This window comes from Chiloscyllium punctatum, chromosome 7, assembly GCF_047496795.1.
Source record: "Chiloscyllium punctatum isolate Juve2018m chromosome 7, sChiPun1.3, whole genome shotgun sequence".
NCBI lineage: Eukaryota > Metazoa > Chordata > Chondrichthyes > Orectolobiformes > Hemiscylliidae > Chiloscyllium > Chiloscyllium punctatum.
This window is the reverse complement of record NC_092745.1, coordinates 81447151-81468703: the sequence shown is the minus strand read 5'-3', so window position 1 is coordinate 81468703 and position 21553 is coordinate 81447151. Positions and strand designations below refer to the sequence as shown.

General features: G+C 40.6%; 1 protein-coding gene across 1 annotated transcript in view; it reads right to left on the bottom strand.

Moving 5' to 3' along the window:
- The window catches only part of LOC140479870 (complement component C8 alpha chain-like), a 51006-nt gene extending 43427 nt beyond the window's left edge, over window positions 1–7579 (bottom strand). The window contains exons 1-2 of the mRNA XM_072574199.1: window positions 7372–7579; window positions 3540–3657 (exon numbers count right to left, since the gene is read on the bottom strand). Of these exons, the coding sequence (XP_072430300.1) occupies window positions 3540–3657; window positions 7372–7457 (204 nt within the window). The 5' untranslated portion in view covers window positions 7458–7579. The remainder of the gene's footprint in view (window positions 1–3539; window positions 3658–7371) is intronic.
- Between the last annotated feature and the right edge of the window lie 13974 nt (window positions 7580–21553).

Below are 21553 nucleotides of genomic sequence, written 5' to 3'. Positions count from 1 at the left end.
TTGGGTGGACTGTTTCAATTTGTCCCAGTCTGGAGGAATCGTGCACAGAGGAGGGAGGCCAATGCAGGGCCACATAAAGACCCATCTCCGACAACCCATCCCCCCAATCCATTTCCCCCTACACCACCCACCCCAAAATAAGCATCTTCCCTTTTTGCTGGTGTTGGTATGCAGCCAAAAACAGTCCAGGCTTTAGACATATTGCTGCTACTCACAATGGTTATTGCCTTTGATTGGACAGCAGCTTCAAGCCAAATGGCATATTTCAGTCCTGGATCCCAATTTGCTGAGAAACACTCTGGATCATGACTTAAGTGTCTGAGTGCCGCTTGATTTGATGCCAATCTGGTTAGCTTTCTCACTGGTGGAGGTGGGGCATGTTTCACTCTTCAAGACGTTCACTGCAACCTTCACCAAGAAAGTGGAAATCCCCAGCCCAGATATCTGACGGGTATATGGAGCTATTGTGTGAAATTGTACAGCCTATCAAAGTCTTCTTCCATCAGGGACAAAACCAAGTCTGTCTCCCTCACTGGTGAGTACTGCTAGCCTGCTAGATCTCCCTAGAGATAGGCGACTAAGAGATAGCATCAGGAGCCCTGTCCAATCATGGATGGCTGGTGGGTTCCTCAGGCTGCAGGCTCGATTGAAAGGCTTGCAGTTTAAGAATGTAAACAGTAGAGTGGAAGAGATGGGCACTGCTCAGACAGCAAGGTGTTCCATTGAATGCAGGAACACTCAGACATATACTTAAAACATACATGTGCTGATGGCTAATGCTAAAGACCTCCAGAGCAGAGCAATTATCCCTGTGAAGAAAATGCTTCGACTGTGGGTAAGACCTTTTAGCCCATGACACTGTCACTAGAGATTGGAAATTCTACAGCTTTAATGATGCACTCACCTGCTGCCAGAATGTCCCCTCCACAAAACTGCTGGGCTTAGCACTCACTAGGTGGCCACTTTGACACAGGAAAATCCTGACAGAGACTTCCCTGTCCCCCCTTATGAATTACTGGCTAAGTGTTGCTACATGGCACGTAGGTCACTTCCATTGTTGACTTACTTATGGCAAAATCATTCTCTATACTGCCATCAAGGAGCAGTAAGATTCCACACAGCATGTGCATACCTCACACAGAAATTATTTTATTGCTATTTTTCAAAGGTCCGGCTGGCTTTTTTTGTAAATTTATTCATTAGTATGGGAACATCGTACTGTTGTAATGGATAGACAACAATTACAATTATACAATACTTAAGCCTCTCTTTCTATAAAAATGTGAGAGACACATTTTCAGCAAGTCACCAGGTTGCAGAAGTAAATAAGGGCTATCTCTAAATATTTGATTAATCAAAGTAAAAACATTCACTTAAATATTTTCCTTGAAAAAGATAACATTTGTAATAGATTAACTTAATTAACTCATGGTTTGAGTACTCTTTTGAAATCATATTTACTTAAGGTTAGCTGAGTTTATGAAACCAGTCCAGAAATTGACCAGGAAATTCTTAAGCCCTCTATTATAGTCAGTGCATTGCATTGTATCTCATTTTAGCTTATTCTTTCTCAGGTCAACTAAAACAGCCAGTTGTACCTCTTTCAATTTTACCTTTTCTTGCAATCTATAACATGTACAACTTGTTTGGTTTCAGCTAACTGCTTCAAGTTATTTAACTTGCTTTCTTTTCTATTTTTTCCAATGTTGGTTCTATCCTGTATGATGGGCTTTGCCCTTCCATCTACATTTTATTATATAAAATGCTACAGTCTTACTATAGCTACAGCTATGGACAGTAACCATTTATATGAGCTTTGATTGTAGGAATCTAATGATATTTAAAAATGGGATATTTTGTTGTTGTATTCACCTTTTCTGTTAGTTTGGAAAAGAGATAAAACAAAACTATCCAAGACGAAAAAATTACGAATAATGGGCCTGACGTGGAGCCTTTCTCGTCATGCCTGGATCCATTTTTAATTCCGTTTTTAATATTTAAACACAAATTCTGATTTACACAATAACATTTCAAAATAACTAAGAAGTTCTTATTTGTAATCAACTGGGGCACTTCAATATACAGTTCATCAAGAAAACATCCATTTGGAATTATTTTGAACATATTGTCAACATCAAACCACAGGAATGAAGGGTTGTGTCTGCTGAAACAAGTAGTTTTTCCTTTACTCAGTTCTGAGATGTAAATATCACTGATGGAGCCAACACTTATTGGCTGTCTCTAATTGCCCTGGAGAACGAGGTGATGAGTTGCTTTGTTGAACCACTCTAGTCCATGTTCTGTTAGGGGAAGGAGTTCCAGGCTTTTCAAAATAAAGTTATGGTAATATGGTTCTATGTTGGGATGTTGTGTGATTTGGAGGGGACTTTGCAGGTGGTGGTGTTCCCATGCATCTGCTGTACTTGTTCTTCTAAATGGTGGATGCTACAAGTTTTGAAGATACTGTTGAAGAAATCTTGATGAGGTGCTGCAGTGCAACACAATGATGGTACACAGATTTAGAACAAAGAACAAAGAAAATTTACAGCCCAGGAACAGGCCCTTCGGCCCTCCAATCCTGAGCCGATCCAAATGTACTGTCTAAACCTGTCGGTCAATTCCTAAGCATCTGTATCCCTCTGCTCCCCACCTACTCATGCATCTGTCCAAACGCATCTTAAATTAATCTACTGTGCCTGCTTCTACCACCTCTGCTGGCAACGCATTCCAAACGCCCACCAACCTCTGTGTGTAGTACTTACCATGTGTATCCCCCTTAAACTTTCCACCTCTCACCTTGAAAGTGTGACCTCTCGTTACTGAATCCTTCACCCTGGGAAAAAGCTTGTCTCTATCGACCCTGTCTATATCCTTCATGATTTTGTAAATCTCAATCAGGTCCCCCCTCAATCTCCTTTTTTCAAATGAAAATAAACTTAACCTACTCAACCTCTTTATTGCTATTGAACTCACAAACTTACTTAAGAGACTGCAGGATGTTTAGTGTGTAACTAAAGAAGTTACACTGTTGAAACAGCAGTAGCACTTTGGCATTTTGGCTCAAAAACATGAATAGTGCAATGTGAAAGCAATTTTACTGAAATGTTATCATATCTGAACTAGAAACCTTGACAGTGACAATGGAGCCTTGAAATATGTTAACTTCTCAGCTTTAGAAGCAAACATTCATAACAAACAAACAGAAATAGTTGAAGAAACTCAGCACATGTGGAGAGAAAGCAGACAGAAGTTCTGAAGAACGGCCACTGGACCCGAAACATTAACTTTGTCTCCACAGGCTTGGGTTTCTCCAGCAGTTTCCATTTTTGTTTCAGATTTCCAGTATCTGCAGTTTTATTTTGTTTAGAGATTAATTCACAAAATGCAATTTTACATCATTCTTTCTCAGATGCAGTTTGACCTTTGGTTCTTCTCTATCATTTTCTGTTTTTGTTTAAGTATCTACATCTTGTCTTTTAGGTCAAATGAGCCAATTCCTTAAATCAAAAGTTAACCTGTGTTGGTATATGAAATCATACCTTTCTCATTTCACAAGGCGAACACACTGTCCATTGTGCCCACTGGCCAAGTTGACAGTCAAGTGGGACTACACTTCGGATTTTTCGGCCAGAGTGATGTGTGCAACAATATCCTGAACTGGGATGAAATAACATTAATTCTTTTTCAGCATAAAGTTTACTAATGGTTATTGTTAATAGTAAGAATGGTTTGATATACTAGAATAACAATACATTCTTAGTATCCAGAGTTATTACGGCAGATGAAAGAGATTTAAATTTTTAATCCTTCCCTCAAGGTTGAACAAGCAATTACAGTCAATTACATTCTTTCTACTCAGCAAATTAGAAACATAAAAATATGCTTCTGCTGCTACCCATGGGCAGCTGTCTGTTCTCCACTGCTACAGCTAGAAGCAATCTGCCACCTCACACATAGAAGAAGTGAAATAACAGTAACCGCAAAAGAAAATCCTCCTGAATATACAAGAATTATATATAATTCCAAGGAATTGTGAAAAAACATCAATAAACTCATGTTTGGTTGGATACCATTGGCACATCGATAAATGAATAGGATAAACCTTGCTCAATGATTCTCTGGTCATGTACAATTGCGGGCAGTATAAAATTATAAGAAGGACAGCAAATTCAAGCAGGAGCTCTTGCATTAATTAAGCAGAAATATCTTAGCGACCACTATTTTATAACTGAGCTGGGCAGTGGCCTTTAGGGGCTAAAGGGGCCAGCACAAATTCATTAGAGTCTACAACCTATACTGATGAGGGTGGGCCTTCTTTGAAATAACTCCACAGAGGCTGGTGTCCCATCACTATGCCATCCTTTATTTATACGTGGAGAGTCCTTGATACTGATCCAGCTTCCTCAGAGCCAAGTCTAAGGGTAAACAGAACCTCTTAACACTTGTGTTTATATCTGTCAGCCAGGACTCCCTGATTGGACCAGATTAACAGCCGCAAAATGGCAACTCATATTCTAAGATAGTCATCTGGCTGACCTCATTACAATCACTACATTCCTGTCAAGAAATTTTGCTTTGTTTGATTCAGACTTGACATCACTTAAAGCAAATAAGAAACAATGATGACATTAACTAAATTCTGGTCTATGAGAGTAAGTTATCATGAAGATATGCTTATGTCAAATGATAATTTTTAATCCATTGGCTGGAACCTGAACTGAACACCTGAAAACAAACCTTGCTTTAAATAAAGACACAGAAGCTTATGTGCCTTTAACTCATAGAACAATAAATCCTAATTTGTGTTGCTATACTTTCTGCTAAGTCTGAGTGCAAAACCCATATAAGACAATGGTTTCACAGTGTGAAGAACTCACAGCACTCATTAGCAAGACATCTGTAGCAATCACCTGATTTATTTAACTCTCAGAGTTGGAGGCTTATTCATGTGGGGAATGGATCACTGATCAAGTCAATTTTGGAATACACAACCAACGTAATTTCAACCCCTCTGGCAGTTGTAAAAGGAGGTTCACATGACAAGTCAATCTTGTATATGTTTTAAGCACGTATTTTCTCAGCTGAACTGGCCTCAGAAAATCAATGTCAAGATGGTTTAAAACATGAGGACAAATATTTTACATTTCAATATTGGACGGGCTCTTCGACAATGTAGGTCAGTAAGCACAGAGAGATGGTAGATGGAAAAGGCTTGCTGAGGGTTACAATATGGGCAGCAGAGTTCCCATAAAGTGCAACGTGGCATACCAGCCATGAAAACATCATAACAGTTGAGTGCAGAGGGAACAAAAACATGGATGAGAGCTTCAGTAGCCAACACATAAAGTCTTGAATTTGCAGTTTCCCTAGTACTTCATGTTAAATAGGTAATATGCCAACATAATCACTGAAGAATTCAAAAGAAAGATTGGTGAAATAAAACTGAGCATCAACACTATATAAATGGGATAACGTGTCAACCACATTAAAGGATGCATTAGCTTGATAAGGATGATGAACGATAGTGCATCAAGGTCATAGCCCTAGAGAGTTTGTGATTTTGTGGCTTTGCTTAGAGCTACTCCTGTGCTATGGTGAGGGTGTAAAGGTTCAACTTTGAGGGGCAGGAAGGATGGCTGAGGATTTGGGAGGCTGAAGATGCTGAAGATTAAAGAAAATTTGGAAATGAAGCTATAATTTTCAACAAAAGAAAGGTCAAATGTTTATTCTTTGAGAAAGGGTTGATGATAGCAGATTTACAAGGGAACTTGGAAAATAACAATGAATAAAACCATTTATGTTATCATCTAATTTGGAAAGAATATTAAGTGATCGGCAACTTACTGGAAAAAGGATCAGAAGAGCAGAAGGTTTCATGAACTAACCAGCTATTGTGAAAAGAGAAAACTACAGAAAGATTAAAGCAAGGAAGAGTAGAAAGTTTTTTTTGTTTATCCTTTCAGGAGATGTGGGTAACAGTGGCTAGACCAGCAAACCTTGACAGAAGTTTAGTTTAGTGGGCAAAGTGAAGGTAGTGATGTAGCTGAATAACAAATCTTCTGATTAGTGACACAGAACTCTTTGCATTGAGCTGGAGATAATAGTTGAGCAAAATTTTAAGAAGAGACTGATAGTGGAGAAAAGAGTTGTGGAGATAATTTGACATTCCACGACGATCAAGAAGTAGCAAAGACTTTAGGTAGAGAACAGCATGGTTTGAAAATGCTTATTAATTTTCAGACAGATTTCTGAGATTAAAGAAAAACTGCTCCAGTATTTTGGTGGGTTTGAAGCAGATGGGAGGAAGAGCTGCATGTTCCTGAGTGGTGTTGGCTCACTGCTCACTAACAAATGGTGGGGCTTTCTTGTGTCAAGTAGCCACGTAATCCCAGATCCAGAAACAGAAGAAAACCTCTGGTATTTTTAAACATTCCGACTCCTCTGCTGATTTCAATAACCATTTATATTTACTGTCACCAAAATCTCGGATTTATATTGAAGAACACGGCATAAAATATATTGTGTAAGGAACTCATCTTTACTTTTCAAGTTTTAAGATGTACAGGGTGGGATTCTGGCCTTTGGAAATGGATTGGGAAGTAGTGTAGGTGAGAAAATAGCAGTGGGAGGCACAGTGAGGGAAACCTAATGTCTTCCCACGCCATTGACTATTTCCATGGCAGGAATGACAGCAGTTCAACCAAGTGGTGGTTGACAATTGGTAAGCTAATAAATTGGCCTATTGACATCATGTTACATCCACTGTCACCTATTAAACGACATTGAAACAGTACCTACAACAAATAGAGAATCTACCTGGCACACCAAAGTCTGTGTAAAGGCCTTCCTTTCCCAAGGTTTTATGATCCAGGGAATCTATTCCCCACCTCAACCCTTCCCAGCAGAAATGATCACCCCCAAGAGATTAGATGATACAACTGTAGGATTCATGCCTTTTATTACCAGGGCCTGCCTGCCTCACCCTGACACATCTCCAAATCTCTTGCTGTCCTTTGAATACTACCCAAAAAGGGTGCACTCTGTCCTTCTCTTTGCAATCTCAGAGGCAGCCATGTCTATTAGATGCACAGCTGAGGTTACCTGGTTCCTAACTCCAGGATCAGGCCAGAAACTTAGAAAGGCAAGCTGATAAGCTTAGTTAGAATGCAATCCAAACAACATGCTTTTAATTGTCCACTGCTTGTAAAAGTCCCCCAAATCACCATGCACCCTGATTCATTCACGTGATGCTAGGTCCTCCTTTTGGTCCCAGAATTATGACCCACAGCATACCACAGCCATAGATTCCATTACAAATATCACCACAAACACATTCAGTTATTCCAGTTTTTTGAAGTGGTAAACACTAACCTGTTGCTGATCTGATTCGAATTGGCAAAATGAGTTAAAAACAGCAGGCATGCAAAAGATGAGAAGCAATTCAAAAACAAATTCATTCTTCATGCAGTGTAAATCTAATATTTATACCATCAGAAAATGTACAGTTTATATCAAATAAACTGCTACTCAAATGAAAAAGCATTAAAGAGCTGCAAATTCCGAAGTATTGTAGCAGAACGTCAATTGAAAAGGGTTGAGCAAACAAGCCCATTTAATAAATGATTAATAGTAGTGTAAATTCAGAAAGGAAAAGTTGAGCAAACTCTCCATTTGACTTTGTTATAGAATATTTAGATCTTATATTTTTCATATAATATTGCTATTTTTTTTACATTAAACTGAACAGAAATTAGTAATATTAATGCTCTGATTGGAATATATAAAGTTGATGCTTTGTAATCAATTTCTAAATGTCAGTATTCTTTGATACGTTAAATTTGTATTATCTACAATTTAAAAATTGATCATGATTGCTGTATTAATATAGTAAATCATATTTGGATTAATGTATCGTATGGGAACCTTGACATTGCAATTTTTTTTGCCACTTACATTGAGGGTTTCCTTCAATCTGCTGTTTACTTACCATGTGTTTTTAAGGTGGCAGTATTGATTGCTCAGTGGTTAACACTGCTGCCTCACAGTGCCAGAGACCCAGGTCCAATTCCACTCTTTGGTGACTGTCTGTACAGAGTTTGCATGTTCTCCCTGCGTCTATGGGTTTCCCCCAGGTGCTCTGGTTTCCTCCAAAGATGTGCAGGTTAGGTGGATTGGCCATGCTAAATTGCCCACAGTATCCAATGATGTGAAGGTTAGCCATGGGAAATGCAGATTTGCAGGAATAGGGTAAGGTTTTAGAACTGGGTTCAATCCCAGTCTTGGGTGACTGTCTGTGTGGAGTTTGCACATTCTCCCTGTGTCTGCGTGGGTTTCCTCTGGGTGCTCCGGTTTCCTCCCACAGACCAAAGATGTGCAGACTAGGTGAATTGGCCATGCTAAATTGCCCGTAGTGTTCGGTGAAGGAATAAATGTAGGGGAATGGGTCTGGGTGGGTTGCTCTTCGGAGGGTCAGTGTGGACTTGTTGGGCCGAAGGGCCTGTTTCCACACTGTAATTAATTTAATCTAATCTTATAAAGAAAGTAGGGTGAATCACTCACACTTGGCACTAATGGATATAGCTTGTGCAGCACATGCTCCAAACATTGGTATTGAGAATCATAAATGAGCCTCATTACCAGCATTGGGCATAACGTGCAGAGATAACTTAGTGATGTGAAGTCTACACTCTTGTGAATGAAAATCAACTTGAATACAGTCACACAGAGAGGGTTCTGATGATGAAGAGTCACCAAATTCAAAACTGTAACTCTGCTTTATCTCCACAGATGCTAGCCATGAGGTGCTAGTGTTGGACTGGGGTGGGCAAAGTTAAAAATCATACAACACCAGGTTATAGTCCAACAGGTTTAGTTGAAGGTACAAGCTTTTGAAGCGCTGCTCCTTTGTCAGCTAACTACCTAATGAAGGAGCAGTGCTCTGAAAGCTTGTACTTCCAAATAAACCTGTTGGACTATAACCTGGTGTTGTATGATTTTTAACTTTGTCCACAAATGCTGCCAGGCCTGCTGAGTTTCACCAGCAATTTCTGTTTTTTTTTCAGATCTTCAGCATCCACAGTCTTTGTGTTATAAGCATAGATTCGGTGGTAAGAAATGACATCACACTTCGAGTGCAAAATACACGACACCAGTTCCATGTAATCTGATGTCACCATGACCTTACTCATTTTGGACATTCTCCATAAGTGGACTTAGACCTAAACATACATTTTCATTTTACTAACAATTAGGGTCCTGCTAATGTTCGGAAGAACAGACAGCCTGTTTACAGATCCATCTGCCAAACAGTGTAAGCATTAGGGTGTCAAGTAAAGATCATTTTCTTTTTCAATTTTCAGTCTAATTGGGGAGGGGGGAATTTCAGTTGAAAATCTCTCTATTCCCTCAGGTGTATAGCCAAAGATACAAGGTAGCAGACAATGACGCATCCCTCCCAGATCGTCTCAACACCTTCTATGCTCGCTTTGAGCAGGATTTCGGTGGAGAGGTAACACTTATTCTAACAAGTCCTGATGAATGTATCCCAACAGTCACTGCATCAGACATCAGATCAGTTTTCCTTTGTGTGACCAAGGAAAGCGATGGGACCAGGTGGAGTACCAGGCCGTGCACTCAGACCATGCGCAGATCAACTGGCAGAGGTCTTCTCTGACATTTTCAACCTCTCCCTGCAGCAGGCCACTGTCCCTGCCTGTTTCAAGAGGACCATCAGCATCCCTATGCCTAAGAAGACTCATGCAGTATATCTCAATGATTACTCCCCAGTGGCCCTAATCTTGGTGATCATGAAGTGCTTTGAAAGGCTGGTCATAGCACTAATCAACCCCAGCCTCTCCACTACTCTTGACCCTCTCCAATTTGCCTATCAGACCAACAAATCCACGTCAGATACCATATCACTTTCCTTTCACTCCTCCCTAGAACGTCTTGACACCAAGAATAGCTATATGAGAATCCTATTCATTGACTACAGTTCAGCCGTCAACACTATTATCCCCTTGAGACTGATTGCTAAACTTAGTGATCTCCGACTAAGCCCCACTCTCTGCAACTGGATCTTCAGTTTCCTGACCCCAAGGCCACAATCAGTGAAGATTGGGGATAATATTTCATCCTAACACTCAACACTGGAGCCCCCCAGGGGTGCATACTCAGCCCCCTACTGTACTCACTGTATACCCATGACTGCGTCGCCAAATACCAGACTAATGCCATTTTCAAGTTCGTTGATGACACCACCACAGTCGGTCAAATCTCAGATGGTGACGAAGCAGACAAAAGACAGGAGGTGGAAGCCCTGGAAAAATGGTGCACTGAGAACAACCTAACTCTCAATGCCAGCAAAGCCAAGGAACTCATCATTGACTTTCAGCAGGATGTTACTCATGCCTCCCTACACATTAATAGCACAGGGATGGAACGAGTGGAGAGTGTCAAGCTCCTGGGAGTGGTCATCAACAACAAGCTTTCTTGGACTCTTCATATGGATGCACTGGTTACAAAGGCCCAACAACGTCTCCTTTCTCAGGCAGCTGAGGAAATTTAGCATGACAGTGAATATCCTTGCCAACTTTTATAGGTGCGCCATCGAGAGCATTCTGTCTGGATGTATCACTAACTGGTATGGCAACTCTACCATTCAAGATCGGAGATGGATATAGAGAGTGGTGAACTTTGCCCAGGCAATTACAAAGGCCAACCTCCCATCTATAGAATCCATCTACCAGGCCCGCTGTTAAGGAAAGGCCGCCAGCATTCGTAAAGATCCATCCTACCCTGGCAATGTTTTTCTACAACCTCTACCATCGGGGAGAAGGTACAGAAGTCTGAACACACGCACCAGCCGGTTTCATAACAGTTTCTACCCTACTGTTGTTAGAATACTGAATGGACTCACAAACTCTTAACATTCGCCTGTACCTGTGTTTTTGTTTATGCCACTGTTTATCTATTATTTACTATCTATGCTACTTAACTATGTGATCTGCCTGTATTGCTTGCAAGACAAAGCTTTTCACTGTGCCTCAGTACACATGACAATAAATTCAATTCAATTCAATATGGTTCTAATGCACAATTATTACCAATGCTCATCAAACTACAGTAAAATATTTAGCTAAGAATGATTTGTGATCAAGATTTATTTGTGAAGATATTTTATTTTTATCTTTGCTAAATTTAAATCCTAATCAAGTTGGTGACAATAAAACTCTGAAAGGGAAGCATATTTATAACCAGTAACTCAAGTGTGTAGTGTTCAATTGAATTTAAGGCCCCAGTATTGTGAGGGTTTTCCATAGTCCCAGATCAATATAAATTGTTGAATAGTGATGAGTGATGAAGGTTAGATGGTTAGCTTTTTGTCATGGGATCAACTGTTACAGTAGCATAGTAATAATAAATAAGCTGCTGATAGTGCTTTAGTGCCCTCTCTTGGCTGATTGAAGAGAATCAAGCATTTGAAAGGTTTTAAAGTTGCAACACAGAAAACGCCATTCATCTTAACCAATTCATATTGCTATTTATCCTCAACTACTAGCAAATAATCCAAAGAAAATTAACTTATCTTTTCTGCAGCCCCTCTAGGGGTGGCCTGGTGGCTCAATGGTTAGCACTGCTGCATCACAGAGCCAGAGACTTGGGTTCAATTCCAGCCTCAGGTGACTGCCAATGAGAGTTTGCACATAATCCTTGTGTCTGTGTATGTTTCTTCTGAGTGCTCCAGTTTCCTCCCCCAATCCAAAGATGTGCAGGTTAGGTGAATTGGCCATGCTAAATTGCCTATAGTGTTCTGGGCTGTGTAGGTCAGGTGCATTAGTTAGGGGAATGGATCTGGGTGGGTTACTCTTCGGACGTTCAGTATACACACTCTCTCACAGGCTTATACTCAATCACAACCCCACACACACTTTACCAGTTACTCAGGTGTTAAACTAGGTCTTAATAGTGTAACTGTTCCTGAATAACTATTTGCAGTGGAATCCTTCAAATCTTCCAGCTTACATGGATACTTTTGGAAGGTTCCAAATGGAGGGAATTGCCCAACAGAATCTTCAATTTTTCCAAGTAATTCCCTGTGAGTCTGCTACTATTGGGATTTCACAGAGACCCGATTCACAACTCTCATCTACGCTACAGCAATGATTATGTTGCAATTGGAAAATTCAGGCCAATAAATTAGATTTCCTACATTCAGAAAAATATGGCACTTGCAAAGATAAGTACTGTGCTCATGCTTTTGTTTTCATTTATTCATAGTATTTGAGTTTTCCAGGTTGGGCTAAAGTTTATTGTCTATCCCTACCTGCACTTGAGATGTTGATTGTGAAATGCCTTCTTGAACCATACCAATTCAATGGAAGTAGGTGATCCATAATGGCATTAGGGAGAAGACTCCATGTTTTGGATTTAGTGAAACTGAAGGAACAGTAACATATTTACAATCCATGATTTCTAGTGATATGAAAGGGAACTTGCCATGGAGGTGTTCCCATGCATCTAGCGAAAGGGCTGAGTTTCTTTATATAATTGCTGAAGCCTTGGTCATTGCTGGATGCTCCATTCGGTCACTCTTTTGTAAAGAATCTTTAGAGGTTGATACAACTGAATGATTTGCTCGGCCATTTCAGAGGTCAGTCTGAAATCACATGTAGGTAAGGCCAGGTAAGAAAGGTAGTTTTCCTTCCCTAAAGATGGATTTTTACAGAAATCAACAATGGTGTCAAGATTCCAGATTTCATCAAATATAAATTCCACCATCTGTCCTAGTGAGATTCGAACCTAGTCCCTAGACCATGACTTGGAGTTTGGATTACTGTTTCAGTGACAATACCCACTGCACAGTTGCCTTCCAAACTGTAAGTAGTAACATCGGAAAGCAAGTGTACAGCTGCTTCTGACTTGTACTTTCAATTGCAGCAAAACCATATAATGTAGCGACATTAGTTGCATGTTGAGGCTGAGGGTGACCTTTCAGAGGTTTATAAAATCAGGAGGGGCCTGGATAGGGTCTTTTCCCCAGGGTAGGGGAGTCCAGAACTAGAGGGCATGGGTTTAGGGTACAAGGGGAAAGATTTAAAGGGGACCTAAGGGGCAACTTTTTCATGCAGAGGGTGGTGTGTGTGTGGAATGAGCTGCCAGAGGAAGTGGTGGAGGCTGGTATAATTACAACATTTAAAAGGCATCTGGATATATATATGAATGGCAAAGGTTTAGAAGGATATGGGCCAAGTGCTGGCAAGTGGGACAAGACTCATATAGGATATCTGGTTGGCATGGAAGAGTTGGACTGCAGGATCTGTTTCCATGCTGTACATCTCAATGACTCTGTAACTGTATGCTGTCAATGGCCATTTCTTCTAGCTATTGCAGAACTTAGCAATTAACCATCCCTGACATACCAGCAGTTTTCATACTGCTGACATTTATACACGGTCATCAAACATTTTGAAGCTTCTGATAGTAAAAGAATTACAGTAATGATTGCAATGGTGGTGTTGAGTATGTGTGGTTTATTGCTGCAACTATTGCTAGGGAACCAGAGCAATAACCATAGCGTCATAAAACCCTTAATGACCAAGGTCCATGCATTAGCTGCGCTACTTGGTGATAATCGTATAGGTCTGACCTTCAAACTCAACAAAGGCACAAAATGTTCCAAGGCCAGCCTTCATGGTTCCAAAATGCTCAAGCTTGGAATATTTCAATCAATACCTGAGAGTACCTGATGTACTTTGACTAATATAATATCCCAAACCTGTATTATGTGCTGGTTATGACTAAACTACTGATTTATTCACCTTAATGGAAAGAATTGATATATTTCACTCTTTTGGATGAGATCTGATGTGAATGATCAGAGCTGCAGCAAACTTTCATCTATCTGATTTGCCCCAACCCCTGTTCATAGTTAAGTACCAACTGAGAATCAGATCTGTACCAAAAGTACATCATAACTCATCACTGCGATGTGGTTTCATTATCTCCAGCAGCATTTATTTTACAACATAGTGGGAAATGATTGCTCAGTTGGGTTAAAGCATTAGTGTACATGTTAACTGAGTGCTTTCTAGATGGATGCAGAATATCACTGGTATAAGGCTCCTGTTGTTTTCGCTGATTATCAAAGTAAATTATAGACTTTAATAACTCTTTGTAAGATATAGCATTTAGATTAAATAATTGGATAAAAAGAAAAGGTTTATGTTTTGACAGTCGTATAGAGGAAGGAGCCACTTTTGATTTGGTACCATTGCCAAAAAGAACAAAGATTTGCACTTTGTTAAGATTTTTTTGACTTTTCATTCAAGCAAAGGAGGGGTCTGCATCTCCCCCTGGAAAGAAGCAGAGGGTTGATTATTGTACTTGGAAGGAAGCATGAGAACACAAAGTAATTTAAAACACATCTGCACCTTCAACATAATTATATGAGACCTATTAAAGTTTCTACCTGGCTAATGTTTGTGCATGGCTGGACTTTATGTTTTCATCATAAAAGTATATTGGCCTGTGACAGCCCATTCTTGTCTCCCTTGGATTGACTCCTTACTGAACAGACATGAGATTCCGATCAGAGTTGAAAAATATGGTTCTGGAAAAACACAGCTGGTGGAAATAGGTGGAAGGAGGTGAGGGTGAGGGTGATAGGCCGAAGAGGGGGTGAGGACGGACAGGTCGGGAAGAAGATTGCAGGTCAAGAGGGCGGAATGTAGATTTCTCCAGCTTCCTCATTTCCCCTCCCCCAACCTTATCTCAGTCCCAACCCCCGGATTCAGCACCGCCCTCTTGACCTGCAATCTTCTTCCCGATCTCTCCGCCCCCACCCCCTCTCCAGCCTATCACCCTCACCCTCACCTCCTTCCACCTATCGTATTCCCAGTGCCCCTCCCCCAAATTCCCTCCCCGCTACCTTTAATCTCAGCCCGCCTGGCATACCAGCCTCATTCCTGAAGAAGGGCTTATGCCTGAAACGTTGATTCTCCTGCTCCTCGGATGCTGCTTGGCCTGCTGTGTTTTTCCAGCACCACATTTTTCAACTCTGGTCTTCAGCATCTGCAGTCCTCACTTTCTCCTATGAGATTCCGATCAGCTCTGTGCAAAATATGTGAGGCTTTAAGTATTCCACTACAGCTGAGCAGTGACTGAGAGCTTAGTCCCTGTAATTTACTGGTTAAAATCAAATGAGTATCAGAGTTGAAAATGCTTCAAGCCTCCTGAATGTGCATTTGTAGGTACCATTATCACACCCATTTGGTGCCAAATTTTACATGGATCAATGTGGTATAGCCATTTGCCTCTTGTATGTGTACATTCTAATTTGACCACAAGATGGTGGACCAGGTTGGAAATTCTGTTATACTCTCTGACTGACTCCCATTCACTGCATAGGGTGTATGTGCCCCAATAAATGCCTCTGGTTTTTCCTGTAGCATCCTGCAGTCAGTCCCAAAATGCCCAAGCTTTTGACAGTTAAAACAAATAGGCTTCTTGGCCTTGCCTTTTATCTGAGTCCTTGGGACGGCTCCCAGAATTTTCCATGCTTAGTTTCCTATCACTCTCTCCACCTCTATCTTTTCCAGTTGGTTGGAAGTGACGCAGGAAGTGTTTCTTTTGGCACAGGAGTTTGTTGATCAGCTCATAATAATCAGCCAATGTAGCAGCTTGCCCGGACCCAGTCACTGTCTGACTGGAAACAATGATGGAGTTTCTGAGTATCTCAAAGAAATTAGGTCTGAAATTTTCATAAGAGGTTTCTATCGTAAGCAGTTTGGCCTTTCAATACCAGGTATGTTTGATTGGACAATTTCCCAAGGATACTGTATTTTTAACAGTATGCCTCTTGCACTAACTTGAGGACATATAAGATAGACTAATAGTCTGAGGCATTATCCTCAGGCAAGAGTGGATAGACTTTGTGTACTTTCCAGAACAGTTCACTCTACAGTAATAAGACCCAATTGGACTGGCTACTTTAATTGCTGTAGCACCTGCTAAGAAAGGCATAATGGAAGTTTCTATCTTTGCCTCAGCAAACTTTGGAATTATTTGAGCAAACTGAGTTGCCTCCACCTGTAAGTCTGAGCCAGTAGTGTCCTCATGGGACACTGTAGGATGCCTACTCCTCAGCTTGAGCTTAGTTCACACTTCAATTTCTGCACTTTTTCCTGAAATTCTCTCTTCTCTCCTTGCTCTTTCCTCTCTTTGCCATTTTTTCTCTCTCTGTTTCTCATTCTTTCTCTTTTTCTTGAGATTCTAATTTCCCTGCTCTAATTTTACCTCTCAACTGCCAATCTCATCACCTCCTTAACGTCGTCAGTTTCCACTGATGAACCATTTATATTCTTTGAGAGAAATTCCAATGCTGGGTGCCTGACTAAATCCTTCAACTGTTTGAGGGACAGGAGATTTCATTCCACAAATGTAATTTCCCTAATTCAACGAGAAACATACCACCATTGAATGTAGACATCTCTATACTATAGCAATGCAAACTCAATGCAAACTTTTGCAGTTTCTTCCTTTCAAACTGCTTTCAGGTTGATAATGTATCCTCTAATTCTTTCATTTTCAAATTGCAGCAAGAGCTTAAGGCTTGTGGAAGTATCCTCTATATCCATAGTATCCGGATGGGTATATGAATAGGAAGAGTTTAGAGGGATATGGGCCAAGTGCTGGCAAATGGGATTAGATTAGGTTAGGAAATTTGGTCAGCATGGACGAGTTAAACTGAAGGGTCTGCTTCCGTGGTATACTTCTCTATGATTTGAATTCTGGGTAATCCAAAATGGAGGACGGGAAAAATTTCTGGCTGTAACAGCTGCTCCTTTTTTTGAGGTATTTTAGGTGCTGGAGGTGATTTCCTCAAATTCCAGGAGCAGCAATTACTGTTTCATAGGCTGTTGCGTTGTTTTGGAACTTTGCAAAAAAAAGACAAAACAACAACAGTTTTAAAAGGGAGGAGAACAGACAAAGGAAGCATATGGTGAGGTCATGGCAGGAGAGAGAGAGAGAGAGAGAGAAAACCTACAGTTACTGCCTTTGATGTTTTAATTCATGTATCGCTGGACATCGGAGTGCATCCGGGAAAATTATCAAACAGTGAAATTCACAACAGATCTTGGAGGAACTGTTGGGCGAAGTTCACAGTTAATTGTTGTTTTAAGTGTGGCCTACAGAGAATCTGCAGTAGTGAGTAGAGTAGGTTCTTTTTTGATTGTATATTTTTGGACATATGTCTCTTAATTAAACTTAAAATATAAGCCATAACTATTCATTTAACCTGGGGCAGTGTTTGTAGAGGAATAAGACGGTGTTATTTTCTGGGTCTGTAGATTGTGAAGGAGCAAAAATGGCCTTTAATAGAGTGATATGTACTTCTTTTGGATTAGTGGTGCTGGAAAAGCACAGCAATTCAGGCAACATCTGAGGGGCAATAAAATCAATATTTCGCGCAAAAGCCTGCCCGAAACGTCGATTTTCCTGCTCCTCGGAGGCTGCCTGAACTGCTGTGCTTTTCCAGCACCACTAATCCAGAATCTGGTTTCCAGCATCTGCAGTCATTGTTTTTACCTAGTTGATTTTAACCCTACTGTGAATCCTCTTGCAAGGATGCCTGCCTTGAAGAAGTTTTCCTCCTCTCTCTACAAGAATCTCAGGGAGTCCCTCTCCCACTGCAACTCCCAGGTCATTTCCTCTGCCAGCTGTATTCCTGATGAAGGGCTTTTGCCCAAAACATCAATTTTCCTGCTCCTCGGATGCTGCCTGAATTGCTGTGCTTTTCCAACACCACTAATCCAGAATCTGGTTTCCAGCATCTGCAGTCATTGTTTTTACCTGATATGTACTTCTTGTCAGATGGTGGGAATTTAAAGAGAGTATAAGGGTTACTGCGGATTACATCTGCCATAAATGCTTCAGGCTGCAAACCTTATCAGATCGAATGGATCGGTTGGAGAGACAGTTAGAAGCAATGAGGAATTTGCAACAGCAACAGTATGTGATGGATGGCAGTTATAGGAAAGGGGGAAAGTCTCAGATACAGTCACATAGATGGAGAGCATCTCGATCTTCTTTCAATTCTGATGAAAGATCATTGGTGACTCTACTCCTCAAATTATGTCTGCTGAGCATTCCAGGATGTTTGTTTTTAATGTCTGAATTCTAATATCCAAAGTGTTTTTCTTTGGATTAGAACAAGTCATCGGTTGCACTGCCAAGAACAAGGAGTACAAGTTCAAAGCAAAAATGCTTAATAGCCGAACATGTTCTTTACCTTCTTTTAGTCAATAATAGTTTATTGTTTTTGCGTTCAAAAGGAAAACAAAGGTGCAAAGTCCACTGCAACAAAAGATAGAGCACTAAATAAAAACAAAGAGCTGGAGAAACTCAGCAGGTCCAATGAGTCCTCTTCAGAAATTGAGTCTACTTCTTCAGAGTAAAAACATAAATAGCTGGAGATGACTCTATGACTCTATATGCAGCAGACCCAACAATACTGATGGAAAGAAACAATGTTAACACTTCAGTGGCCTTATTCTGGAACTGAAAAACCTTACAAATGTAACAGATTTTGCACAAGTGGAAGGTAGAAAGAAGAACAAAAGGAAAGGAAGTGAAATATAAATGGATTAAGGTAGAAGTTAAGAGAAACAAACTGTGTTAAGAGAAATTTAATATGTTAAAAACCTATAAACATTGATCAAATTGGATAAATTTGAGATTTCATAAATACAAAAATTACTTTTTCAATATCAAGACTGTTCAAGAGTACTGATAACGTTGTGCAACATTAAAAACTCAATTGCTTCAATTGCCCAACATTTTATTCCTGATGAAGGGCTTTTGCCCAAAACGTCGATTTCGAAGCTACTTGGATGCTGCCTGAACTGCTGTGCTCTTCCAGCACCACTAATCCAGAATCTGGTTTCCAGCATCTGCAGTCATTCACAAAGTGTGGCTAGTTCAAGGGGTTTTACAATGAAACTGATAGTGTAAAAATGGAGTTTCAGATCCTTTCAAGTTATTTCAAGAGATTTCTAATTACGGTGCATGCAAGAGAATGTTAGAATCGCTAACAACAGCTTTTGTATTTTCACCATTAAATATAGGTTTAGTCAACAAATGTTACAGTCCATTTCAAAGTTGTAATGATGGAGAGAGTTGACAGCTTCACCACAAAATGTGTATCATAAGGAGTTCTCACTGCATTTGAGACAGGTTCTACAAAATCCAGTGATCAACCATGGTCTCATTGAACAGTTGACCAAGCTTGAAGAGGTAAAGAGGCTACCCCTACTCCGATTTCTTATGTTCTTATATTCTCACCAAATTTTGCATGGTCAGTGAACTTGGAAATGTTACACTTTACCCCCACATTCAAATCAGCTTCTTAGTTTGGGAACAACTGGGGATAAACATTGATCCTTGCAGTCCCATGCTACCAGTCTGATAATGACCCCTTTATTCCTACTCTCCAATTTCTGTCCAATAACTAATTCTCAATCCATATCAGCACATTACTTCCATTACGTGTTCTAATTCTGCACACTAACTTCCAAAGTGGGGATTTATCAAAAGCCTTTTAAAAATTCAAACACGCGATCCATTAATTCTCTCTTATATAGTCTGCTATTATATCTTCAAAAAACTCCAATTACTTTTAAAAACATTCCCTTTTCATAAATTTATGTTGACTCCACCCAATCCTATCATTTTCTAGGTATTCAGCTATTATATCGTTTATAATAGGGAAAGCATTTTTAATAGAGAAAGCATTTTCCCTTTTACTAATGTCAGGCCAGCAGGCCGATCGCTCTTCACTTTTTCTCTCCCTCATTTTGTAAATATTGAAGTTTTTTTACCTTCTAATCTGTAACTGTTATTCCAGAAATTTAAAAACTGACCACTGATGCCATCCCACTATCCCTACAGCTACCTCTATCAAAACTCCTTGGTATCGGATGCAAGGATTGCATCAATTCTCGGTCTCTTATTCATTTCTCCAATGCTAGCTTCTTACAAATACTAAGTTATTTCAGTTCCTCATGTGAAAGGTCCTCTTTCCTTTACTCTGCCCTCAGGCCGGTGTCTGGGGTTCACCAGTTACTGTGGTGGTCTCTCTCCAGCAGGCTCTGAAACTTCAAAGACCTGAAATGCTGCATTAGGGCAACTCCGCTGGAGAGGGAGCGCTGAACCGAACTCACTGTTTATAGCCTGACCAGCGAATCGGAATTTATCGCCACAGTAGTCGTGACTGCCACCAATTCCTGGGCAATTCGCTCTTGGTGATGGGACAATGGCCACTTGGTACCTACCCACTTGGGCAGTACCCTCAAGAGAGAGATAAAAAGAGAACAAACTGCTTGTCCTGGCCAGCAATCTCTTTTAAAAATGGGTGGTTTGAATCACCCAGATCACCCTTCGGTCCTTGACACTGGAATTATAATCTTGGATCTGCTGTGAACACAGCCAGAATTGGTGTACCCAGAAGGAGTACAGACGGACTTAAATATGAATTCAAAATTACCAGTGAACTTTATTAAAGAAAAATTCAACTTGCCCAATCCGTACTAAACTTCAATGAAACTTAAACTGTATATTACGACATAAAATATAAGAACACTGGAGCGGACACAATGTAAATCCTTAACCTTACAAAATTTACAGTGTTCTTATACTTTAAGAATTACACAACCACCCTCCTCCCTATGCTTAACCAACTACTCCAGAGTACCAGTGTCCCAGGGTTCTTACGGCCTCAGAGGGACTTGTTGCTTGTCTGATGGGGCTCCCTCTCTGTCTCGGGTGTTGTTGCGGACTTCCGAAGTCTGAGGTCGCGGACAGGGTTGATGTCTTCAGCCCCAAAGTGTAGGTGTGCAGAGATGCAGCGAGCTCAAGGCGAGGAGAGTGAAAAAGGAAAAGAGTCCCAATAGCTGACCCTGCTGCCCCCCTTTACCCAAAGGGCTGGCCGGCTCCACCCCTCAGGGAAGTTCATTTCATAAAGCATCTCCGGGTGATTGTTGGGGCCAGTTTAATCTCATCATTTGTGGAAACAAAAGGGCTGAAACCGTCCCAAATTTACTTAACTGAGATTTTGATGACTTCTTGGGGCCTCCCAAACCGTTTCAGATGAGAGTAAATCATTATCCCATTACCTCGCTAGGCTCCATTGTTCACGGTTTCGGGATTCATTACCATTTCCACGCCTGTCCCTTGACACGATGTCTGGTGGGTGCCGTTTTGTTGGTCGAACTGTCTCGTATTTCTGAGGATCTCTGTTCCCAGAAGAAGTTGTGTCCTTATTCTGGCAGGTTTGCTGGGAAATCCTGCCTGCACAGATGCCAGGTTGATCTGTTTTTCATAAAAGGCCATTTTCTTTCTGTCTTTCCTTTTAAAGCTGGGGATTGCCCTCAGACTGCTACACTCAATCTCATTTACCCTCCGGTTTTGGGTTTCCCGGGAGGTTTAATGTATCATCTTTTGTGAAGAATGTGTATTTGCTTAGTTTCTCTGTCTTTTCTGTGTTACTCATTTT